A 19,027-nucleotide genomic window follows, 5' to 3' on the forward strand; every position below is an offset into this window, starting at 1 on the left:
CGGCAAGACAAAACTATAATTTTGGAGTGTCTGTGTTTCTCTTGTGTTCTTTGTGCGATGCTTTGTGCACAGGTCCGACCCCCGAGCAGAGTTTCCCTTGCCTGCCTCGGTCCACTTCGATGACGACTCTATTTAAAGAAGAGGGGAAGCAAGGGGAAGGGAGGAAGTGGTATGTTTGGAGTGTGGTAGCAGATTTTTTGTACTTCTGATTGTTGTGTGAAATTCTCTGTTCTGGTTTAGACTTGGGCCTGTGTTTCTCTGACTTTGAGCTTGCCATTTTCACTGTACATATTCACTGTACTTTCACTTATAGCTCAGTATACTGTAGCTAGTGTGGTGGCTATTTTCTTTTGGAGGGGCAACTTTTCCTTTGTTTTTTCCTTTGCCCTATTATATTTTTCTTTTTCTTTTATTTCAGGTTAGGAAGCTCTTCAAACTCTTAAACATTTTGGCCTTGGCCTACCCTGAAGATATCTAAAGGGAAAGGTGAATTATGGCATGAATGATATTTTAACTAGATGAGACAAAAATGCATATTGCAGATAAAAAATTAATACAAAAATTCCTGCACACCACTTTATTTTTCATTAATAATGAAGAAAAAATATTTCTCTTTTCCAGTGCCATCATTTTAGACCGGATTTTGGCCTATTTTGCTAAGACCTGACATAATGATCAAATTTGAAAACATTTTAAATAAAATTAATTGAAGTATGTACAAATATCTTAAACATCTATGTAGTATTTCCTGTTCCCTGTCTTATTGGGATATTTTTCTATCTTTAAGCATTTATTTCTGGAAGAAGCAAAAGAATAACACTAAGGTATTTTGGTAACTTATTAAAGTATTTCTCACTAATGAAGAAATAATGAATCCATCATTTATGTACTAGTTTCAGGCCTATTTGCGCACTTTCAGAAGTTTTGCCGAGACCTGACAACCCAGCTTATAATTTTTACCCAAACTCTGTTCCCCAGAAATACAGCAAATACATCTGCAAAGCACCAACAACTGTGACTACACACGTCTGATGTGCATGGAACACACATATTTATGGCGCTGTTAGGAGTTTTTAGGAAAACCAAGCCAGGGTAGGCGGGGCTCCTATTCTTTATTATTCTAGTGAATACCTGATATGTGAATACATTTCTAAACAGAAACATGTCTGTTTGTGAAGTCAACATGCAGGTTACTGATTTGTGGACCAGGATATACACATACACTAAAAATCAGATTATTTGTTTATTTATTTATTACTATTAATTTATTCATTTTTTTTTTTTTAGATTTTTGAGAATTCTGAAACAATTTTCTTCTATTTTAATTTAATGTATAAAAATGATTGATATTGATTCCTTTGTACAAAAAAACATTTCATGTCATGTCTTATATTGGAGCACACATTTGGTTTATGCTGATGGATTTGATCGATAGCATTTATAATCAGTTTTTTACTCAAGCCTGTGGAGTCTGGATCAGATCGATTGCATGCTATCATCTGCTGATTAGAGCATTCATAAAGAAACCTTTTTTGTTTCCTACAGTACATAGACTGAAGAAAGTGAAACTCCTCCATTCTTCACTGTCACCACCTTCCAGAGAGGGATGATAGAGAGCATCTGGAGCTTCTGTGCAATCATGTGGCACAAGAACCCAAACGATCCTTCAGCAAATTGTGAGAACAGCTGAAAAGTTTATTAGAGTCTCCCTACCCAGCATCAACACCTCAGTCTTATGGACATTTTACCCTCTCACCATCTGGCAGGATCTACAGGAAGGTACAGCAAACTCTGTAAGTTTCTTCTTCTCTGCAACACACTTCTGCTTCCAAGGGCTCACCTTAGCTAGTCAAACAACTAACCTAGTAAGGTTCAATATCACGCCCGACCTTTATTTTAAATCTTGGGATTTGTTTTTTTCCTGCTAGAGTTCCCGCTATACTACTAACAACCTCCTCATCAATACACACTTGTCAGACTGTATATTTATAATCACACCCTTTAGTGTCACCCAAATGAGGATGAGGTTCCCCCTTGAGTCTGGTTCCTCTCAAGGTTTCTTACTTTTCCATGTAAGGGAGTTTTTCCTCCCCACAGTCACCTCAGTCACTTGTTCATTGGTGATAAATACAAACATATTTAAATATATCTAGTATTAATCTTGAACTTCTTGTTTTATATTAATCTTTGTATAATATTACATTTTGTGTATCATGTTTCTTATGTTCTGTAAAGCTGCTTTGAGGCAATGTCCACTGTTAAAAGCGCTAAACAATAAAATTGAGTTGAATTGAATTAAGTAGTTTACAGTTTAAAGGTCATGTTCATGTTCTTTAATTCTTTAGATTAATGTTCTTGGCTGACCGGAGTGGAGCTTGATGTGGTTTTCTGCTGCTGTAGACCATGAATCTCAAAGTTTGATGTTTTCTTCTTGCTGAGATTCCTTTCTACTCACCATAGTTTTAAAGAGCGATTGAATTGCTATAGACTTCCTGTCAGCTCTGACGTGCCTGATCATTCTCCTCTGAGCTCTCTCTTCAACTATTCTGTTTAAACTCTACAGACTGTTCTGTGTGAGAATCAAACAAATCAGCAGTTTTTGAAATACTCAAAGCATCTGATACCAAAACTAATGCAACAATGAAACGAAACTTTTCTTTATACCGACGTGAATATTAAATCTTCACCTGTATCATGTAGCTGCCACACGATCGGTTAATTAAATAACCGGATAAACGTGTAGATGTACAGATGTTCCTAATAAATAGGACAAAACTGAGGTAATTTGTTAAAGTTTACTTTTTTTAATGTTCTGGTTGAAAGCATAAAAAAAAATCGAGAGTTTGCAAAAGGTCTGCATCCAGAGTCAGGGTAATTAACATGAACGTGTGTTAGTCAGCAAAGTGCTTTCCACATGCACTCATTCTGGTTAAGGTCACTGTGGTTCAAGTTAATTATTTCTTTTTTTTTTTTTTCTCGAGATATAGAACCAACTAAGGTCATTAGAAAATAGCAGAGAAGAGTACATTTAAAAATAATTGCGGAAGAATTTCAGCAAATAAACAGCAGTTTCTGTAAAAAAAAAAAAAAAAAAAAGATATGAACAAAATTCAATTCTTCATTCAATAAGTTCTTAGTAACCATCAGGGTCATAACAGACTCAGAGCCTAGAACAGAAACGGAAGGGATGTGATCATAGATCATCAGCGATCATTTGAAGCCTTCGGCAGGAAGGAATTAAATGTTGGGTTTGTGGTGAATTCTGAATTTTTGCGCTGACCCATTTAGTTCCTCGGGAGCTCCTGGTTGCTTAATTCCACTTTACTACAAACTGTTATATAGGACATTTTTTACATTGACATTATTTCATGTCCAGTGTCACCCAAATGAAGATAGGTTCACTTCTGTGTCTGGTTCCTCTCAAGGTTTCTTCCTCATATCATCTCAGGGAGATTTTCCTTGCCACCGTCACTTCACGTTAGCTCATTAGGGATAGATTTTAGAGATAAATAGTAAGTTAATTTTAAACTTTACATTTTTATTGTTTCTATACTTAACGGATTTAAAGCTGCTTTGAGACCATGTGAATTGATAAAATCGCTATACAAATAAATTGAATTGAATTAACACAAAAAAATTGAGTTTGCACCATGAGAATGAATAAAAGCATTTGGTATGCGGTAGCTCGGAGGTTATGTGTTGATCTACTGATCGGAAGGTTGTGAGTTTGAATCCCAGGGCCACCAAGCTGCCACTGCTAAGCAAGGCTCTTTAACCCTCAGTTAAATGAGGTAAATGTAAGTCGCTCTGGATAAAGTCATCTGCCAAATGCCATTAATGAGTAGCGGTAGATCACATTCAAGCAAACTACAAAAACACACAGAGAACATTAGGAAATTTGAACTTTTTTTAATTCACACCCATTACTAATCCACTATGTTAGAATGGCACATCAGCGTCACTCCCCCTACGTTCCTATGTTGTTTGTACTTCTGTACACACTATAAAAAGTCTGTAAATAATGCTTTAAAAATCAAGTGGGCCACAAAGCCTTCATGACAACTCTCTGCCCCCCGTTCACTACTGACCAGCTCTGACTTTTTTTTTCTTTTCTTTTTTTTTTTTTTAAATACAAAAAAGGCCCATAATGCATTTTCTACAGTTGAGAAAGAGGCATTAAAATACATGGTCTGATGTCTGTAAAGCACTTCAGAACTAAAGAACAGAACAAGAAATAAAGTACAGATGGTGGTTCAAAAAAAAAAACAACAACAAAAAAAACAAAACAAAACAAAAAAACAATTTATTTAGACACAAGAACAACACAATGCCAAAGTACCACTAACACAAAATGTGAAATCTTCAATTTAGCATTTCATAGAAACAAATTTGCAAACTTGAAGTAAACAAATAGAATATATACACTGAGGTAAAAATACATTGGTCTTTGAAGGAGGTATTTTTTTTCCTCTGGATTACTTTCTGACCTTTTTTTTAAACTAATTAAGCCTTTCGCCTTTTTTCTTTTAAGAATTTCCTTAATAACCAAAATAATGCAAACATTAGAAATCAGTCACATGCAGTGCATCATTCTATATGGAATACAAAACACAATATAGTCAAACTTAGGCACCAAATAAAACTTGATAAAGCTTTCTTTTGCCTTTCCATAATGTATACACACACACACACACACACACACACACACACACACACACACACACACACACACACACACACACACACACACACACGCACATACATGAAAAAGCACCTTGGTTGGCTCCGCAGTCCTTTAATGACCCAGACTCCTGCTTTCTCCATGTCAGTTTATCTCCCTTCGAATCAACCCTGCTCCACTCTTTCATTACCTACCCACATGATTTTTGGTGTTACCCGGGCCACCGTCCCTCCAGGAGCTTTCTCACAGTGTCCGGATGTTGGCATAGATAAAGAATTGAACTGTAAATAAATAGCCTGGCAATTGCCAGTAGAAAGCCTGAGGACCGTGTCGCCGTACACATTTGCATAACGCACTAACCCGTCTAATCGCCCTCTTCGACACAGGCGTGACCTTTATTGAAACTGCTCAGGGTCGTGTTCTAATTGGGGACACACTGATTGGCGGGAATGCAGAGTTTAACGTTTATGCTCACGTCTGCTGCATTCAGGAGATATATTTACCTTTCCAGAATTATTTAACTTAAAAAAAAAAAAAAAAGGCAGAGGCATGAATTAAACTGAGTAAGACTTTTGTGCAAATATCTGTGCATGGTTGCATGAAAAAGCTGCATAATGCACCGTAAAAAGCAAACAAACAGCAACTGATTGAACAGCAGACGGTTGTGCAGGAGTCTGGGCCATATAACAGGACCCCTAATGAAAACACTGTCGGTTAAAATCACCCGGGATGAGTGGATCCTCGCCCATGTTCGAGGGTGCAGATGGGTTCGGAGGCACAGAAGTAAGTGACATCGAGAGCAGAAGAGCGGGAGAGAGGTCGAGGAGGCTAACAGCCCGTGTTTTACTACTGTACGTGATACCACGTTAGATGATATGAAAAATTTCCTAGCTACAAGATGCTATGCAGTGAGGAAGTGAGGGTTACAGAGAGAGAGAGTCCTCTCGCTCTCACCCGCTCGCATGGAACCAGAGGTGCAGCGGTATGGATTTCCTGTTAAAAGTCATAGCTGGTGTGGTTTGACCTGTCAAGGCCAGGAGGATACCTGCATGTCACTGTGAGGAAATACCTGGATATGCATGTTTTCGCGTCTAAATAGGTCACTGCTGAATCCGTAAAGAAAAAAAGGCTGCTGGTGATTTAAGACAGAAATGTGTTGGACGAAAAAACATCAGCGGTGGCACGATGAAATAAATTTTTCCCAGAAAGGATGATTACACTTGCCTTCGATGGACCTTAGCAACAATAAATTACTAAAATCTCATTTTCTTCCCTTTTAGACTGTTTGATATAATACCCTCTGGAGGGAATGTGCTCTATCCCTTCCTGACCATCCTGGGGTTCATCACGAACTCCTTCAACTGTCCAATTTTTCTTGACCAATTGTACATGCCACAGGGCCACCAAGCTGACAGACAAGTTACATACACGTAGATAAGTTATTTACAATGTACATATTTATACACACTTCCTCCATCATACATTTACTCCACTCGGGGCGTTTCTCAGCATATAACAGGAATTCAATTCAGAGCGAAGAAACAAAAGTGACAGACCAATGTACTGGAGCAGAAAAGGGAAAAGTCAGAGTCTTATCATTTTGAATGCAGTCAAATTCACTGATATTTCTTATGGTTCTGATGCGAAAACATGCCACATGTGCAATTTGCCAAATTGAGCAAATCCTGAGAGAAGAGAGACAAAAAGAAACAAATAAATAGCCAGCGTGCTAGCTGGCAAAAGCATTTTTTTTCCAATTGTAATTCAACCCTTCAAAGGTTGTTCTGGATATATTGTAAAAAGCTCTGTGGAATGCCAAACATTTCAGAAATGGGCTGAATGCAATTCTTTTCACATTTTGCACACTAAATGACCGAATCATCCTTTTTTTTTTTGCTCCTGTACAGAGGCAGAAAAATGCAGCAATTTTGCCTTAAAACAAAATCAATCTGCTTTCTTTAACCGATAAGGAAAAAAAGCAACACAAATGAACATCCTTTTGCCACACTAATAAACATGCAGTGTGTGTTGTGTCTAATGGAAGATTATTTCTCTCCCTCACGCTGACGCTCCCCATTGTTTTGGCTGAAGGGTAGAAAAGCTTGTATCTAATCAGTATAATCACAGTACAAAAATGCACTGTAAACATGCCATGCTATTCAAAGGCCATGTTGGCCACTGGGTGCTTATTATGTTTCACTCTATAGTCTGGAAGGGGGGGAGGAAAAAAAAAGACAAAATAAAAAGGAAAGCAGACAAAACACGAAGAGCATGCGAAGTACCCTGCTTCCAAATGCTGGCTACAAAGTGAACATGCTTATCCTATAATGTTATCCATTCTATACAGTGACTGCTATGCTTCATATAAACAAATAATAATTAAAAAAACTGTGTGTTTATTTAGCATTTTTTGGAAGGAGCACTTTGTCTGAAGATCTTTTGGAACCTCTTGACTGATACAAAGGGCTTCCTATAAATTTTGTCTAATTGCCACACACTAGTTCGAACATAAAATATATCTATAAATGGGGGGAATAAAATAGTTGTGTAGCAATAAAAAGTAATTTTTTACAAATCACTGTGGTATAAAAGGAATGAAACGGGCAATCAGGGAACGCCGTTACGGGAAAAGAATCGATCTTGGGCGAGCTCTCCAACAGCGTGCCACGATCGTGATCCTGGGATCCCATATAGCTTTGTGTTTCTGACTGTAAGCTTATTCGTGTGGCAAAGACGACGTCCGTCTACAGATATAACAAAGAAAACTGCTAGATTTGTTGCTACATTGAATCCTTGTGTTCAACAGAATATTAACTCTCCTTGGGTTCAACAGAATATTAACTTTAAAGACAATTATTTGAAACATCGCAGCTTTTCTTTCCTTAACAAAACAGGAACAACCAATGCTATTGGTCCCTTTAAGGCTTGCTCAATGGAGATTTTTTTCTTAAAATGTACATTCTAACCACACACACACACACAAACACAAACAAAGTTGCCATAAAATGTTGGAAAATCTATGGCTTAGTAAAGATCTATTTGCTCTATAGATAAATGAATATACCCCATCATCTTTGCAACACAGAAAACAAAGAGTACCATAGACCATTTTAAAGAAAGACCAGTTTTTACACGGCAACTCGAGTAACGTTGATGCGTTCGACTTCAAACCTTGCGATGTTATTAATCAGTCATACTGCTCGTAGGATTTTATTCTATTTTCTTTACCATCCAGTCTTCTGCATTAAGTGCCAGTCTGTGAGAGGAGCTCAGTTTATCCGGATCTGTGTGTCAGTTTAAACTATAGAGAGAGCATTTTTAGGACTTGGAGACAAAGAGACACCTCTTTCCGGGTCTCTGTGTCAGGTAGGAAGCCGATCCTCAGCTGCCACTCAGCAACACGGACTGGTGATCAGCTTTACTGGAGATGAACCGAGGTCTGAGCTGAAACGTCCCTCTGTGTGCGTTGAAGATGATAATGAGAAAGAGATAGATGATGTAAAACTGAAGAAATGGCACCAGCAAGTTGTATGTGGTGGCCCCTTATTAACGTTCGCTGTGTGTGCATAATAAAGACGGACTCCACAACAGTCTCGTCCGTGAGTCTGCGACGGTGGCGTTCGTTCTTGCCTTCTTTCTTTCTTTCTTTTAATCGGAGAGCAAAAGCTGAAGGGGCCGAGCCACAGCATGAGGGAACGTTGGTTTAAAGCAGTGGCACTTTCCGGTAACACCTGGCTTAGAGGGCACGGATGCCATTGTAGCTGTTGAAGCTGTTGTAACTGTTGCCATAGTAACAGAACATATCAAGGTATAAAATATAGGATAGGATTTCTCTATATTGCATATGTTGCAGCATGTTTGCCAAGACTGAATGAGGTCATGTCCAGTTTGTTTGGAAAAAAAAAAGCAAAAAAATAAGTTAGAAAATAAAAACAAATGTTGAGGAAAGATAGAAAACCCAAGGTGCAAATTCACTATAGAGATACATCTCATCTCATCTCATCTCCCCACCTCTAACAGGAAAATAAAAAGTACCTGATCATTAAAATGACCTTCACTGCTAAAAAGTCAATCATTCAAAGCCAAAGGAAAAAAAAAAAATCCAAACAAGCCTTCATACTTAGAGCTCATGTCCTCCCTCTCGTCCTCTCCCTCGCGCACGGAGGACACGAAGTCTTAATGCAATAATCATGGAGAACCAGAAGCATGAGCGAGACCATTATAATGAATAGATATTTGTAGGAAAAAAAAAAGAATAATATGCCAAGGTGTGCAGCTCTCCCAGAGCTCACAGGCCTACATTTTAATCCCTTCCTGCTGGCTGAGCTGAGAGAGTGTCTTCTTGATGCGCAGGGCGGTGAGACGAGCAGCTCCATTGGCGTACCAGCATTCTCGCATGATCTTCGCCATCACACGCAGAGCCTGAACACAGCAAGACACAGAAACATTCGGTGAGACTCATAGGAACAGACAAGGTATAAAATCCTGTTAACATCAAGTGCAAAAGTATGTGCACGCTAAGAGGAACTCAGTGATTTTTACAACAGCAAAACAATTAGTGCGTTAGCTTTCGCTGATGCTCCTTCATTATCCAAAAATAGTCAATACTGTGTTTAGATATTAATAGTGAGAAAAATGTAAATGATACTTTTGGCAGGCCGGGAAAAAACCTTACAGGATCAAATGTTCTTTTATATTAGGATTTCCTGAATCTCAACCAGGTCTCAATCAGGTCTAACAAAACCATGAACTCCAATCCTAAATAACATGGTCACATGGGACTCCAATTCCCATAACACACACTCACTTCCTCCTCTGATTTGACACACCTATGCTCAATAACACACACACACACACACACACACACACACACACACACACACACACACACACACACAAACACACACACACACATCAGAGACACTCTCAGTCACTGTACGCTTAGTTCACACTCTGTCTTGTAGATCTTTGTTCTTTGTTAACACTTTCCTGGTTTGACCTGGTTTTTGTACTTAGTTCCCCATGTTTAAAATCATTCATTAAAGCTGCCCCAACTGCACCTGTTTTCAGTTTACAGTGGGAAGGAATCATCACACTGATTATCAGCATTAACCTCAGTCTCATCTGAAGCACAAGTCACTTATAGCATTTAAGTAAGAGTATCATGGCTGAACCCAGTGTAGTAGTAAGATGGAATAAGCGTAGAAAATTTCACTGTGCTTGTAATGTATACGTGCTAAACAAAGGCTTCAACTTCAATCCACATTATTCATGTCTTTTTGAAGCCAATTATACAGTTAAAAAAACTGAAGCTTTTGTTTGTTAAACTGCCTTCTTTGGTCTAAAGTTCATTGTACAGACACCATTGTACGTAACCAGAATGTAAACATTTCCACAACATTTTCCTAAAGTACAACTTTCAAACTCTCTCAGTTTCAGCAGTTAGTCAAAATCGTACTTATTTCTTAATCATCTGTAGCTGTTTGTCTGAACTTTAAAAAACTTCTCTTGACAGGGAAGTCCCACACTGCTACGGGTATTAGTTAAACTTGTGACTGAGGCCTGCTGGGGACACGTTGTGTTTTGTGGTTAGCAACACTGAAAAAAAGCTTTTTTTTTTCTCCGTTTGATTCCCACCTCCACCCTTGTTCTTCTTGTACTTCTGGGGTTTCCTGGTGTACTACTGTGTTCTAAACCAGACCGATGACCTGTAGGCTGAATAGAATCTCTAAAATTGTCTGTAGTGTGTGTATGTGTTGTGTGAGGATGCAACTGTGCCCTTCGAAAGAGCTTTATATGTTCCTCTTTATATTCAGCTTCATCATTCATTTTTCTTTTTCATATTACTGAGCTTATATTAAAGCTCTTAGGATAAAAAAAACAGTTGGATATTTTGTGGTAAACTGAATAAAAGAAGAGATTCTTCTCTTTTCTTTCCTGCAATAACACCTGAGCGCAAATAAATTATGAATGTTGTTGATAAAGTGTACAGTGAGTGAGGTGAACACATGCCTGCTGAAAAGCCTTCAGAACAAACCAAACTTATATGGATTTTTTGATCCCTGAGCTCTTTGGTTTTCAGCTCCAGACAGCAGAAGCCTTCACTGCAGATATGAGCTGAACTTCTTCATATGCTACACTTCTGCACATTCCACATAGACCAGTAAAAATATGTTGAGCAGATATGTGAATATGAATATGCTAAATAGGCAATTTTAAATTAATATTTTTTAATTAATTTTAAACTTTAATTGTATCAATTAAAGGGGGGCACGGTGGCTTAGTGGTTAGCACGTTTGCCTCACACCTCCAGGGTTGGGGGTTTGATTCCCACCGCCGCCTTGTGTGTGAGTGTGTGTGCGCCCTGTGATGGGTTGGCACTCCGTCCAGGGTGTATCCTGCCTTTATGCCCGATGACGCCTGTGTGACCCGAGAAGTTTGAATAAGCGGTAGAATTTATTTTTCTTCTTAAGCGGTTATTTTTCTTCTTATTTCTTCTTCTTCTTATATATACATATTTTTTATTTCTTTAATCTCTCTCCTTTTCTTGATTCTATTCTATACTCTATGGACGGTATCCTTGAAAAAAGGATTTAGAAAAAAAAAGTTATTAAAATACTTCAACTGAAATGCCGCAGCCTGTCAGAAAATAGAGAGAACTCAGTTAATTCAGAAGACAAGCAATTTCACTTGGGAATGCTAAGAATAAAATAAAAAACGTCAAATATGACTCATTTATTAAAAAAAAAAAAAAAAAAAAGCATTTTGTAGAGGCTTTTGCTCCATGTCAGTCTGACAATATACTGTATGTGCAATGCCACTGTGTGTATCTATTCTAGTGTTCAAATATTTATATATTTATAACTCATGTGGTTTCCTCTGAAATTCTATATGAATCCTACCAATATTGGCCAATATATGCAGTAGGTAGAAATTTCAGGCTGGATTATGAATTCTGCAAGAATGATTTATTTTATTCCTACTTACAGGGTTGGTTTGTTTGTACCTGCCCATAATATTTCCAACCCAATTAAGCTGCTTTCATTTCCTAAAATATAATGTAAAATAAATAAATAAATAAAAAAAATTTCAAGGCTGCTTCTAAGGGCACTATAAATGAATCGTTCTTAGTCCAGTGAGTTTCATGTGCTCACACACGCATACAAGTAAATCCCGCTAGCTCATGCAATCCCAAGTGCACACCTTAATTCTCAGCCACATGCTGTGTAAAACTTTCTGAAAAGCTTTTCTTTTTACACACACACAAAAAACACATGAATAATAATCCATCAAATCATACCTGTATTAGTATCCATTACATTCCTAATATACAGTGTGGGTTTGGTAAGTATTCATACCTTGTATTTTGTACTCCTATTATTCTTCTTTTTAATTATTTAAAGCATTATAAATTTAATAACCCATAATAATACAATGAAAAAGCTTTTTAAAATTATTTGCAAATGTATTAAAAATCTTCTTGACTTATTCCGACCCTTTAGTCAATACTTTGGAGAGTTTCTAGTTGTCAGGTTTTCTTGGGTAAGTCTCTTGGGTTTGGGTAACTTATGTCTCATTCTTCTTGGTACATCCACTTGAGCTCAATGTGATTAGCATGTGTGAGCTGCTATATCTGTCGCTCCGCTCTCTGTATTTGGCTGCAATATTTTTTTCCTTCAATTCCAACCACAAAAAGTAACCCTAGAGCATGATACTGGCACACAGTGCTTCTCTGTAGGGATGGTATTAGCCAGATGATTAGCAGTAGCTGTTTTTTTTTTTTACCAGACAAAGTTCAGCTCAAAAAAAGTTTACTTTTTGTCTCAGAGCAGGTTTTTTTTTTCTTTAGCTCTCTGAGTACTCTAAGTTTCTGAAATGTTAGTCTCTCCTGAGGAAAGAAGGTGCTTCCATCTCTCCATTCTACCAGAAAAGACCCTTCTAACCTGGTTGCTGAATTTGGACAGAAGAACATCTCTAGGAAGAGTCCTGTGCTTGCAAATGTCCATTTCACAATAATGGAGTCCACTGTTTTCCTGGGAGCATTCAAAGCTTCAGATGTGGGTTTACATAGTGGCTTCCTTGGACTGGCATGCACTACGTGTCATCTGATGGATATGTGACTGCAACACGTTCCATGCTGTAAATCTCCCATTCTACCACATCCCAAAGGTCCTATAACAGATTCAAATCAAGGACTGTAAAGTACACGAAACTCATTCCCATGTTAATGGAAGCGATTTGAGATGATTTGTGCTTTGAGACATGGCACATTATTATGTTAGAGGAGCCATATGAACACCATACCATTACACCACCACCAGCCTGGACTGTTGACACAAGGCAGATACAAGACCAAACATCGGCATGACACTGGACACTGATGTGTCCAAATCTCCAAGTTTGTGCGTCTGTGTGTGTATGAATGTCCGTCTGTGTGTGAGTCTGTCTGTGTGTCTGTGTGTGTGAATGTGTGTCTGAGTGTGTGTCTGTCTGTGTGAATGTCTGTCTGTGTGAATGTGTGTCTGTGTGTGAATGTGTGTCTGTGTGTGTGAATGTGTCTGTCTGTGTGAATGTGTGTCTGTGTGTGTCTGTCTGTGTGAATGTGTGTCTGTGTGTGTCTGTCTGTGTGAATGTGTGTCTTTGTGTGTGAATGTGTGTCTGTGTGTGTGTCTGTCTGTGTGAATGTGTATCTGTGTGTGCGTCTGTGTGAATGTGTGTCTGTCTGTATGAATGTGTGTGTCTGTGTGTGTGTCTGTCTGTATGAATGTGTGTCTGTGTGTGTGTCTGTCTGTATGAATGTGTGTCTGTGTGTGAGTCTGTCTGTATGAATGTGTGTGTCTGTGTGTGTCTGTCTGTATGAATGTGTGTCTGTGTGTGAGTCTGTCTGTATGAATGTGTGTGTCTGTGTGTGTCTGTCTGTATGAATGTGTGTCTGTGTGTGAGTCTGTCTGTATGAATGTGTGTGTCTGTGTGTGTCTGTCTGTATGAATGTGGAAATGTAAATGTAACTCTATGTAACTGACACTATTACACACATACTGTAACAGTGACACTGAATAACAGACTAAGCAAAAAGATTCTCTCTTTCATTATCCAAACTCTCTATGCAACAACAAACATGCGGCAACTCATTCACTCATTCATTTATTCATTCAATCATCTATACTGACTGCAACTCCTCGCTTAATTTCAGTGCCCCCCCCCCACACACACACACATGGTCTAACACCATTTTCTATGCAGCAGATGTTACGTTTTTGAAGACTGAATTTTATCATTATTACATCGCTCTTCGATTACACCAGTCAGACATGTCATTTGCCAGGCTGTACCGACTACCTGATATCATGATTGAAGCTAAATGAGCGATGGCAAGAAATCATCTTAATGAAAAGTGCAAAATCTGTTAGAGTGTTTTATGCTGGCATGGTGGTAGTGCAGCTTCTATGGTTAAACATTCATTTCTTCATTCACATTCAGTCCTGTCCCTGGAACACTGGGCACATGGCGGGAATACATATCGGATGAGACACAAGTTCACGGCAAGGGCGCCAGACACATCGATACACACCTAGCAAAATAAATTGTGAATTACCTCTGGGATTAATAAAGCTATCTAACTTTCAGGTGTTTTTTCTATCTGTAACTCTGTCCGTCTGTTTATCTGTCTGTCCGCCTGTTGTTTACAGGTTTACCTCATGTTAGCTGTGACACAATAAACTAACTGACTAACTAGACAGACAGATAGACTAACTAACTAACTAACTAACTATATAACTAAATAAATAGATAGACTAACTAGACAGACAGACAGATAGATAGACAGACAGAGACACAGACAGACAGACAAACAGACAGACAGACAGACAGATAGATAGATAGATAGATAGATAGATAGATAGATAGATAGACAGACAAACGGACGGACGGACAGACAGATACATAAACAGATAGATAGATAGATAGATAGATAGATAGATAGATAGATAGATAGATAGATAGATAGATAGATAGACGGAGGGACGGACGGACAGATACATAAACAGATAGATAGATAGATAGATAGATAGATAGATAGATAGATAGATAGATAGATAGATAGATAGATAGATAGATAGATAGATTTTATAGACTTTATTGATCCCGGAGGATCAAGACCTATTATCGTGTGAGAAGGCCATAATTTATCAAAAGGCCATAATTTATAGCCTTTGATTTCCAAACAGCTTCAATCTTCCCGTAAAGTTAATAAAATACGAGCACATTATGAGGCAGGAGTGAGCTCTGCTTGAGAGCTTGCATGAGAAATATTCTGTAATCACATATATATTGAGTGCGTTTCAGGGATCAAATACATTGGGAAAAAAATAGTGTCGCTCAATGTTCTAATGCCATGTCAGGGAAAAAGTTTCATGTTTGTCTCGACATGATGCAACACCCAGCCATAATGTACAAACTGTGGTCAACTCAGAATGAGCTCCTCAGAGAGGTCATTAAAACACCAGGATTTTTCACCATTCCCGTTTTAAAAAGAAGCTCCGGTGAAGCAAGAGTGTGTAAATGTAATCTCAGGCCTTTCACTGCCCCAGCAAGCCTGAGACAGCCATGTGTGTGTGTGTGTGTGTGTGTGTGTGTGTGTGTGTGTGTGTGTGTGTGTGTAGGCGGCCGCGTCGTAAACACAGGCAGAAAGCACCATCTGCTTACATTACTCCACCAAACGCTGCAGACGTCATGCGCTAAATCACACGCCACAGACACTGCAGGCGATCAGCCAGGTTTTACAATCAACTCGTCTAGGAAGCAGAGTAACCTGGCACGTTAGCCAATTTGAGGCTCTCAAAAAAAAAAAAAGAAAAGAAAAAAAAAAAAAAAAGAAAAAAGAAAAACTAAACATGACCGAGATCGAGCAGACGCTGATTAGATTACAGAACTGCATTACGACGAATTAGGCCTAATGTAATTGTGTCTCTTTTCTCTGTAATAAAAAGGACACTAATAAAGCTGCCGTGGAGGGCGCGGCTGCTGTGGGCTTGATAGATGGCAAACAATTGAGGGAGGAAATTTGAGAGAGCTCAAAACGTCTCTCTCTCTCTCTCTCTCTCTCTCTCTCTCTCTCTCTCTCTCTCTCTCTCTCTCTCCTCCTGGGTGCTGTAGTTTGGCTCAAACTTTTTCGCTCTGATAACAGCTATAAGCACACACGTAGGAATTTCATTTGTCTCCGAACTGCAGATCCAACACCGCTTGGATGTCTCCTGAAAGCTATGAGGGGTTGTTAGTAATAGATGGAGGAGATATGTTTCACAGCAGCACGCCTAATGCGAGGAATAAAGGGGTTTGACTGAGAAAGGCTCGGTAAGTATATAGGAACAATGGCATACCTCGCAGCTCTGCCATCTGTTGGGAATGTTGGGACGTAATTTCTGCTCGCACACCACCTTCCTCATTTCCTCCACTGACGGATCTGACTGCACCAGATCGTAATACGGCAACTGGTAGTCTTCGTGAATGCCTGAGAGAGGGGAAAAATTATTCCGACTGGTTACAAAATAAATCCAGGCTATTTAATTTTTTTTTTACCCATTCATGTTAAATATTGCATTGAAGCCTCGTTTCATTGCTAAAAATAAACCAAACACAGAGAGAGAGAGATAATGTCGTCTATCTAACGTCCTATCAGAGAGAAACAGGGATGTGAAAAAAACGGTCATTTTAACTGAAGTACCTCCAATTGAGCATCTGCTTGCGATTTCCCAGAAGACCAAGCCCATGGCGTAGATATCTGCTCGCTTGAACGACTCGAAATGTTTCATATTTATTGAATCGTCAAGGACCTCCGGGGCCATGTACCTGTTGGGAGACAGTTTGTAGAATTTAATTAGGAAAAATTCAGATTCAGATTCTAGCTCTGTAATGACCACGAACTCTGCTGAAAGCATCTAATTAAAATCAATACAAATGCTCCTGAAGCCCATTTTAAAATAAATTAGGGTCTGTTGTTGTTTAATGAAATGCGATGTTGTCTGCGTTTCAGTGTTTTAGACAGCATCATCCTGTAAAGACCAAAACGGTCATCACACGTTAGTTCTGGTTCACTAAATAATAAAAATAAATAAATAAATAAAATGTCATGCTGGATACGACTGCTGTGGCTCGAGTCGAAAGGTTTGTACAACATGTAATGCTGTAATTAATAAATAATTGGAACCGTTTGGCAGACCGTTGTAGTAAAACAAAAAAGTAAAAACACTTTGGAACGAATCGATGTGCGAAAATCGACTACATACTGTACGGCTTCGTGTTTCACACTACCCCGATTATTTTATTCCAGCATCATGTTTTACTCCTTTCCTAATGAAACCTGATTCAGTGTGACCAAAAGTTTGTGCACACCTGACCATCACACTCGTATATGCTTGTTAAATATCACGTTCCAGATTTAGTCCTTAACTGATAATAAGCTCCACTCTTCATGGAAGTCTCTCCACTAAATGTTAGAGTGTGTGTCTTGGGGAATTGTGTTCATTCGGCTGTAAGAGCATTAGTGAGGTCTGGGGTGCAGTCTGTGTTCCAGTTCGTCCCAGAGATGATCAGTGGGGTCGGAGTCAGGGCTGTGTGCAGGCCACTTGTTTATTGAATCCAACCGTCACAAACCGTGTCTTCACGGAGCCCGCTTTGTTTTGCACTCTTTCTTACAGTGAATGGAATTGTAAATCTAAAGCATATCAAAAAAAAAAAAATCCTAGTCAAACTTTTGGCTATACAGAATAGAATGAAACAAAATACGAAGCCTTTATTTTGTCACATATCATTACTGCACAGTAAATTTCTTTTTTCTCGTATCCTGCCGTGATACAGCACCTCTGGAACAGACAGGGTAAAGGTCCTTGCTTAAGGGACGCTGTATCATGGCTGACCCTGTGCTCTGACCCCACCCTCCAAGGTCGAAAGAATTTCACCGTGCTGTGACGTATAAGTGGCAACATAAAAGGCTTTTATTCTATTCTATAGTGTAATTATGAAATCTACACCTGCATGTAAGCTAAACAAACCAGGGCTGTTGTTCCTGTAGGGGTGAGGTTTGGTGCAAGATAAGAGCAAGGCTCAGCTGGAGTTTCCCTGGCAGGAAGGAAGGGCGTCAGCTCAGATAATCGCTCCAAATTCAGAGCAGGGTGAAGTCATGGCTTTGAGCCTGATTAATCCAGACTCTACACTCCAGAGCCGAGAGAGGCGGAGCTCGGGCCTTGAGCCCAGACAGCGCCCGCTTCTCACCTGAACTGTTCAGTAACCCGACAAGCCGGTGCCAGAACTCTGTGATACTCTCTGAGACCGACCTCACTAAATATTTCCATACACCCGTATACGAGCGGTCCTGTGGGTCACACCGTTACATTCACTCACTGTCTCCTCTTGACTTCGAATCAGAGTGAGTGTTTACAGCGACTCTCCTCACTAAGCAGTTTCAGCATGTGCCAGCTTGCTAAAGTGAGTGAGAATGGCTCTCAGCAGTGGTGTGGATCTGACAAGCAGGCAAACTGTTCCTCTGGCTCATCTGAAGAGTCAGGACTTGACACCGCACAAAACGCCAGAGACGGTGCCATGCGCCATGGACTCCACACAGCTACACTGACACTCTCCATCAGTCGCTGAATGCCCAAGAGATACAAAGCCAAATCGCTGTGCATTTCCAAGGCTGCTGGCTGAAAGGCAGAATATCAGCTATTGAACTGCAACCTCCAAAAGATTCGTTAGATAATTACATTTTCTGTGTGACTTATCAATAAAAGAACAACAGCGCACACAAAATCTGTTCGTTCTCAAAGAGGGCATGTTTAAAAATGAATGTCATTCCTTTCAAAATAATGAACAAAAAAAAAGAAAGAAAAAGAACTCCAACTCCTTCTCTTAGAGCAGAGAGAAACGTGAGGTGTGTGTATATGTCCTGAAGTGTGTGTGTATGTTCTGCAGTGAGAGGCGCTGTGTTTGTATGAGCTGTGTGTTACTGTGCTGTGATTCACACGTTGGCCCTCTTCTCCTCGTTCACCTGCTGTTTTCTCTCCCCATTCACTACCCGCTTGCTATAAAAGAAACTGGAAACTGCCGAGAGATAAAATGGCTTTCTATTGAGAAACGAAGTGTGTTTGGACCTCATTAGCTGTGCTGAAATGCAGGAGTTCTAAACGAACCATCAAAACAACCACGGGTGGACAATCTGCTTCTGTCAAAACATTTCACAGTTGTAAGTCCGTTTCCAAAAAGGTGTCCGGTGTGTTTCCTAAGCTTAGAAATAAACAATGAAACGCAACAGGATATGCTATTATGGGAACGTGTGATGCGGCTTGATACACA

The 19,027-nt window shown here is 39.3% G+C and overlaps 1 protein-coding gene across 1 annotated transcript in view; it reads right to left on the reverse strand.

The window, feature by feature from the left end:
- Window positions 1-3,893: 3,893 nt before the first annotated feature.
- tgfbr1b (transforming growth factor, beta receptor 1 b) overlaps window positions 3,894-19,027 on the reverse strand; it is a 67,057-nt gene continuing 51,923 nt past the window's right edge. Inside the window, exons 7-9 of the mRNA XM_027149962.2 lie at window positions 16,404-16,528; window positions 16,060-16,190; window positions 3,894-9,103 (exon numbers count right to left, since the gene is read on the reverse strand). Of these exons, the coding sequence (XP_027005763.1) occupies window positions 8,978-9,103; window positions 16,060-16,190; window positions 16,404-16,528 (382 nt within the window). The 3' untranslated portion in view covers window positions 3,894-8,977. The remainder of the gene's footprint in view (window positions 9,104-16,059; window positions 16,191-16,403; window positions 16,529-19,027) is intronic.

Source organism: Tachysurus fulvidraco, chromosome 3, assembly GCF_022655615.1.
Source record: "Tachysurus fulvidraco isolate hzauxx_2018 chromosome 3, HZAU_PFXX_2.0, whole genome shotgun sequence".
Classification (NCBI taxonomy): domain Eukaryota; kingdom Metazoa; phylum Chordata; class Actinopteri; order Siluriformes; family Bagridae; genus Tachysurus; species Tachysurus fulvidraco.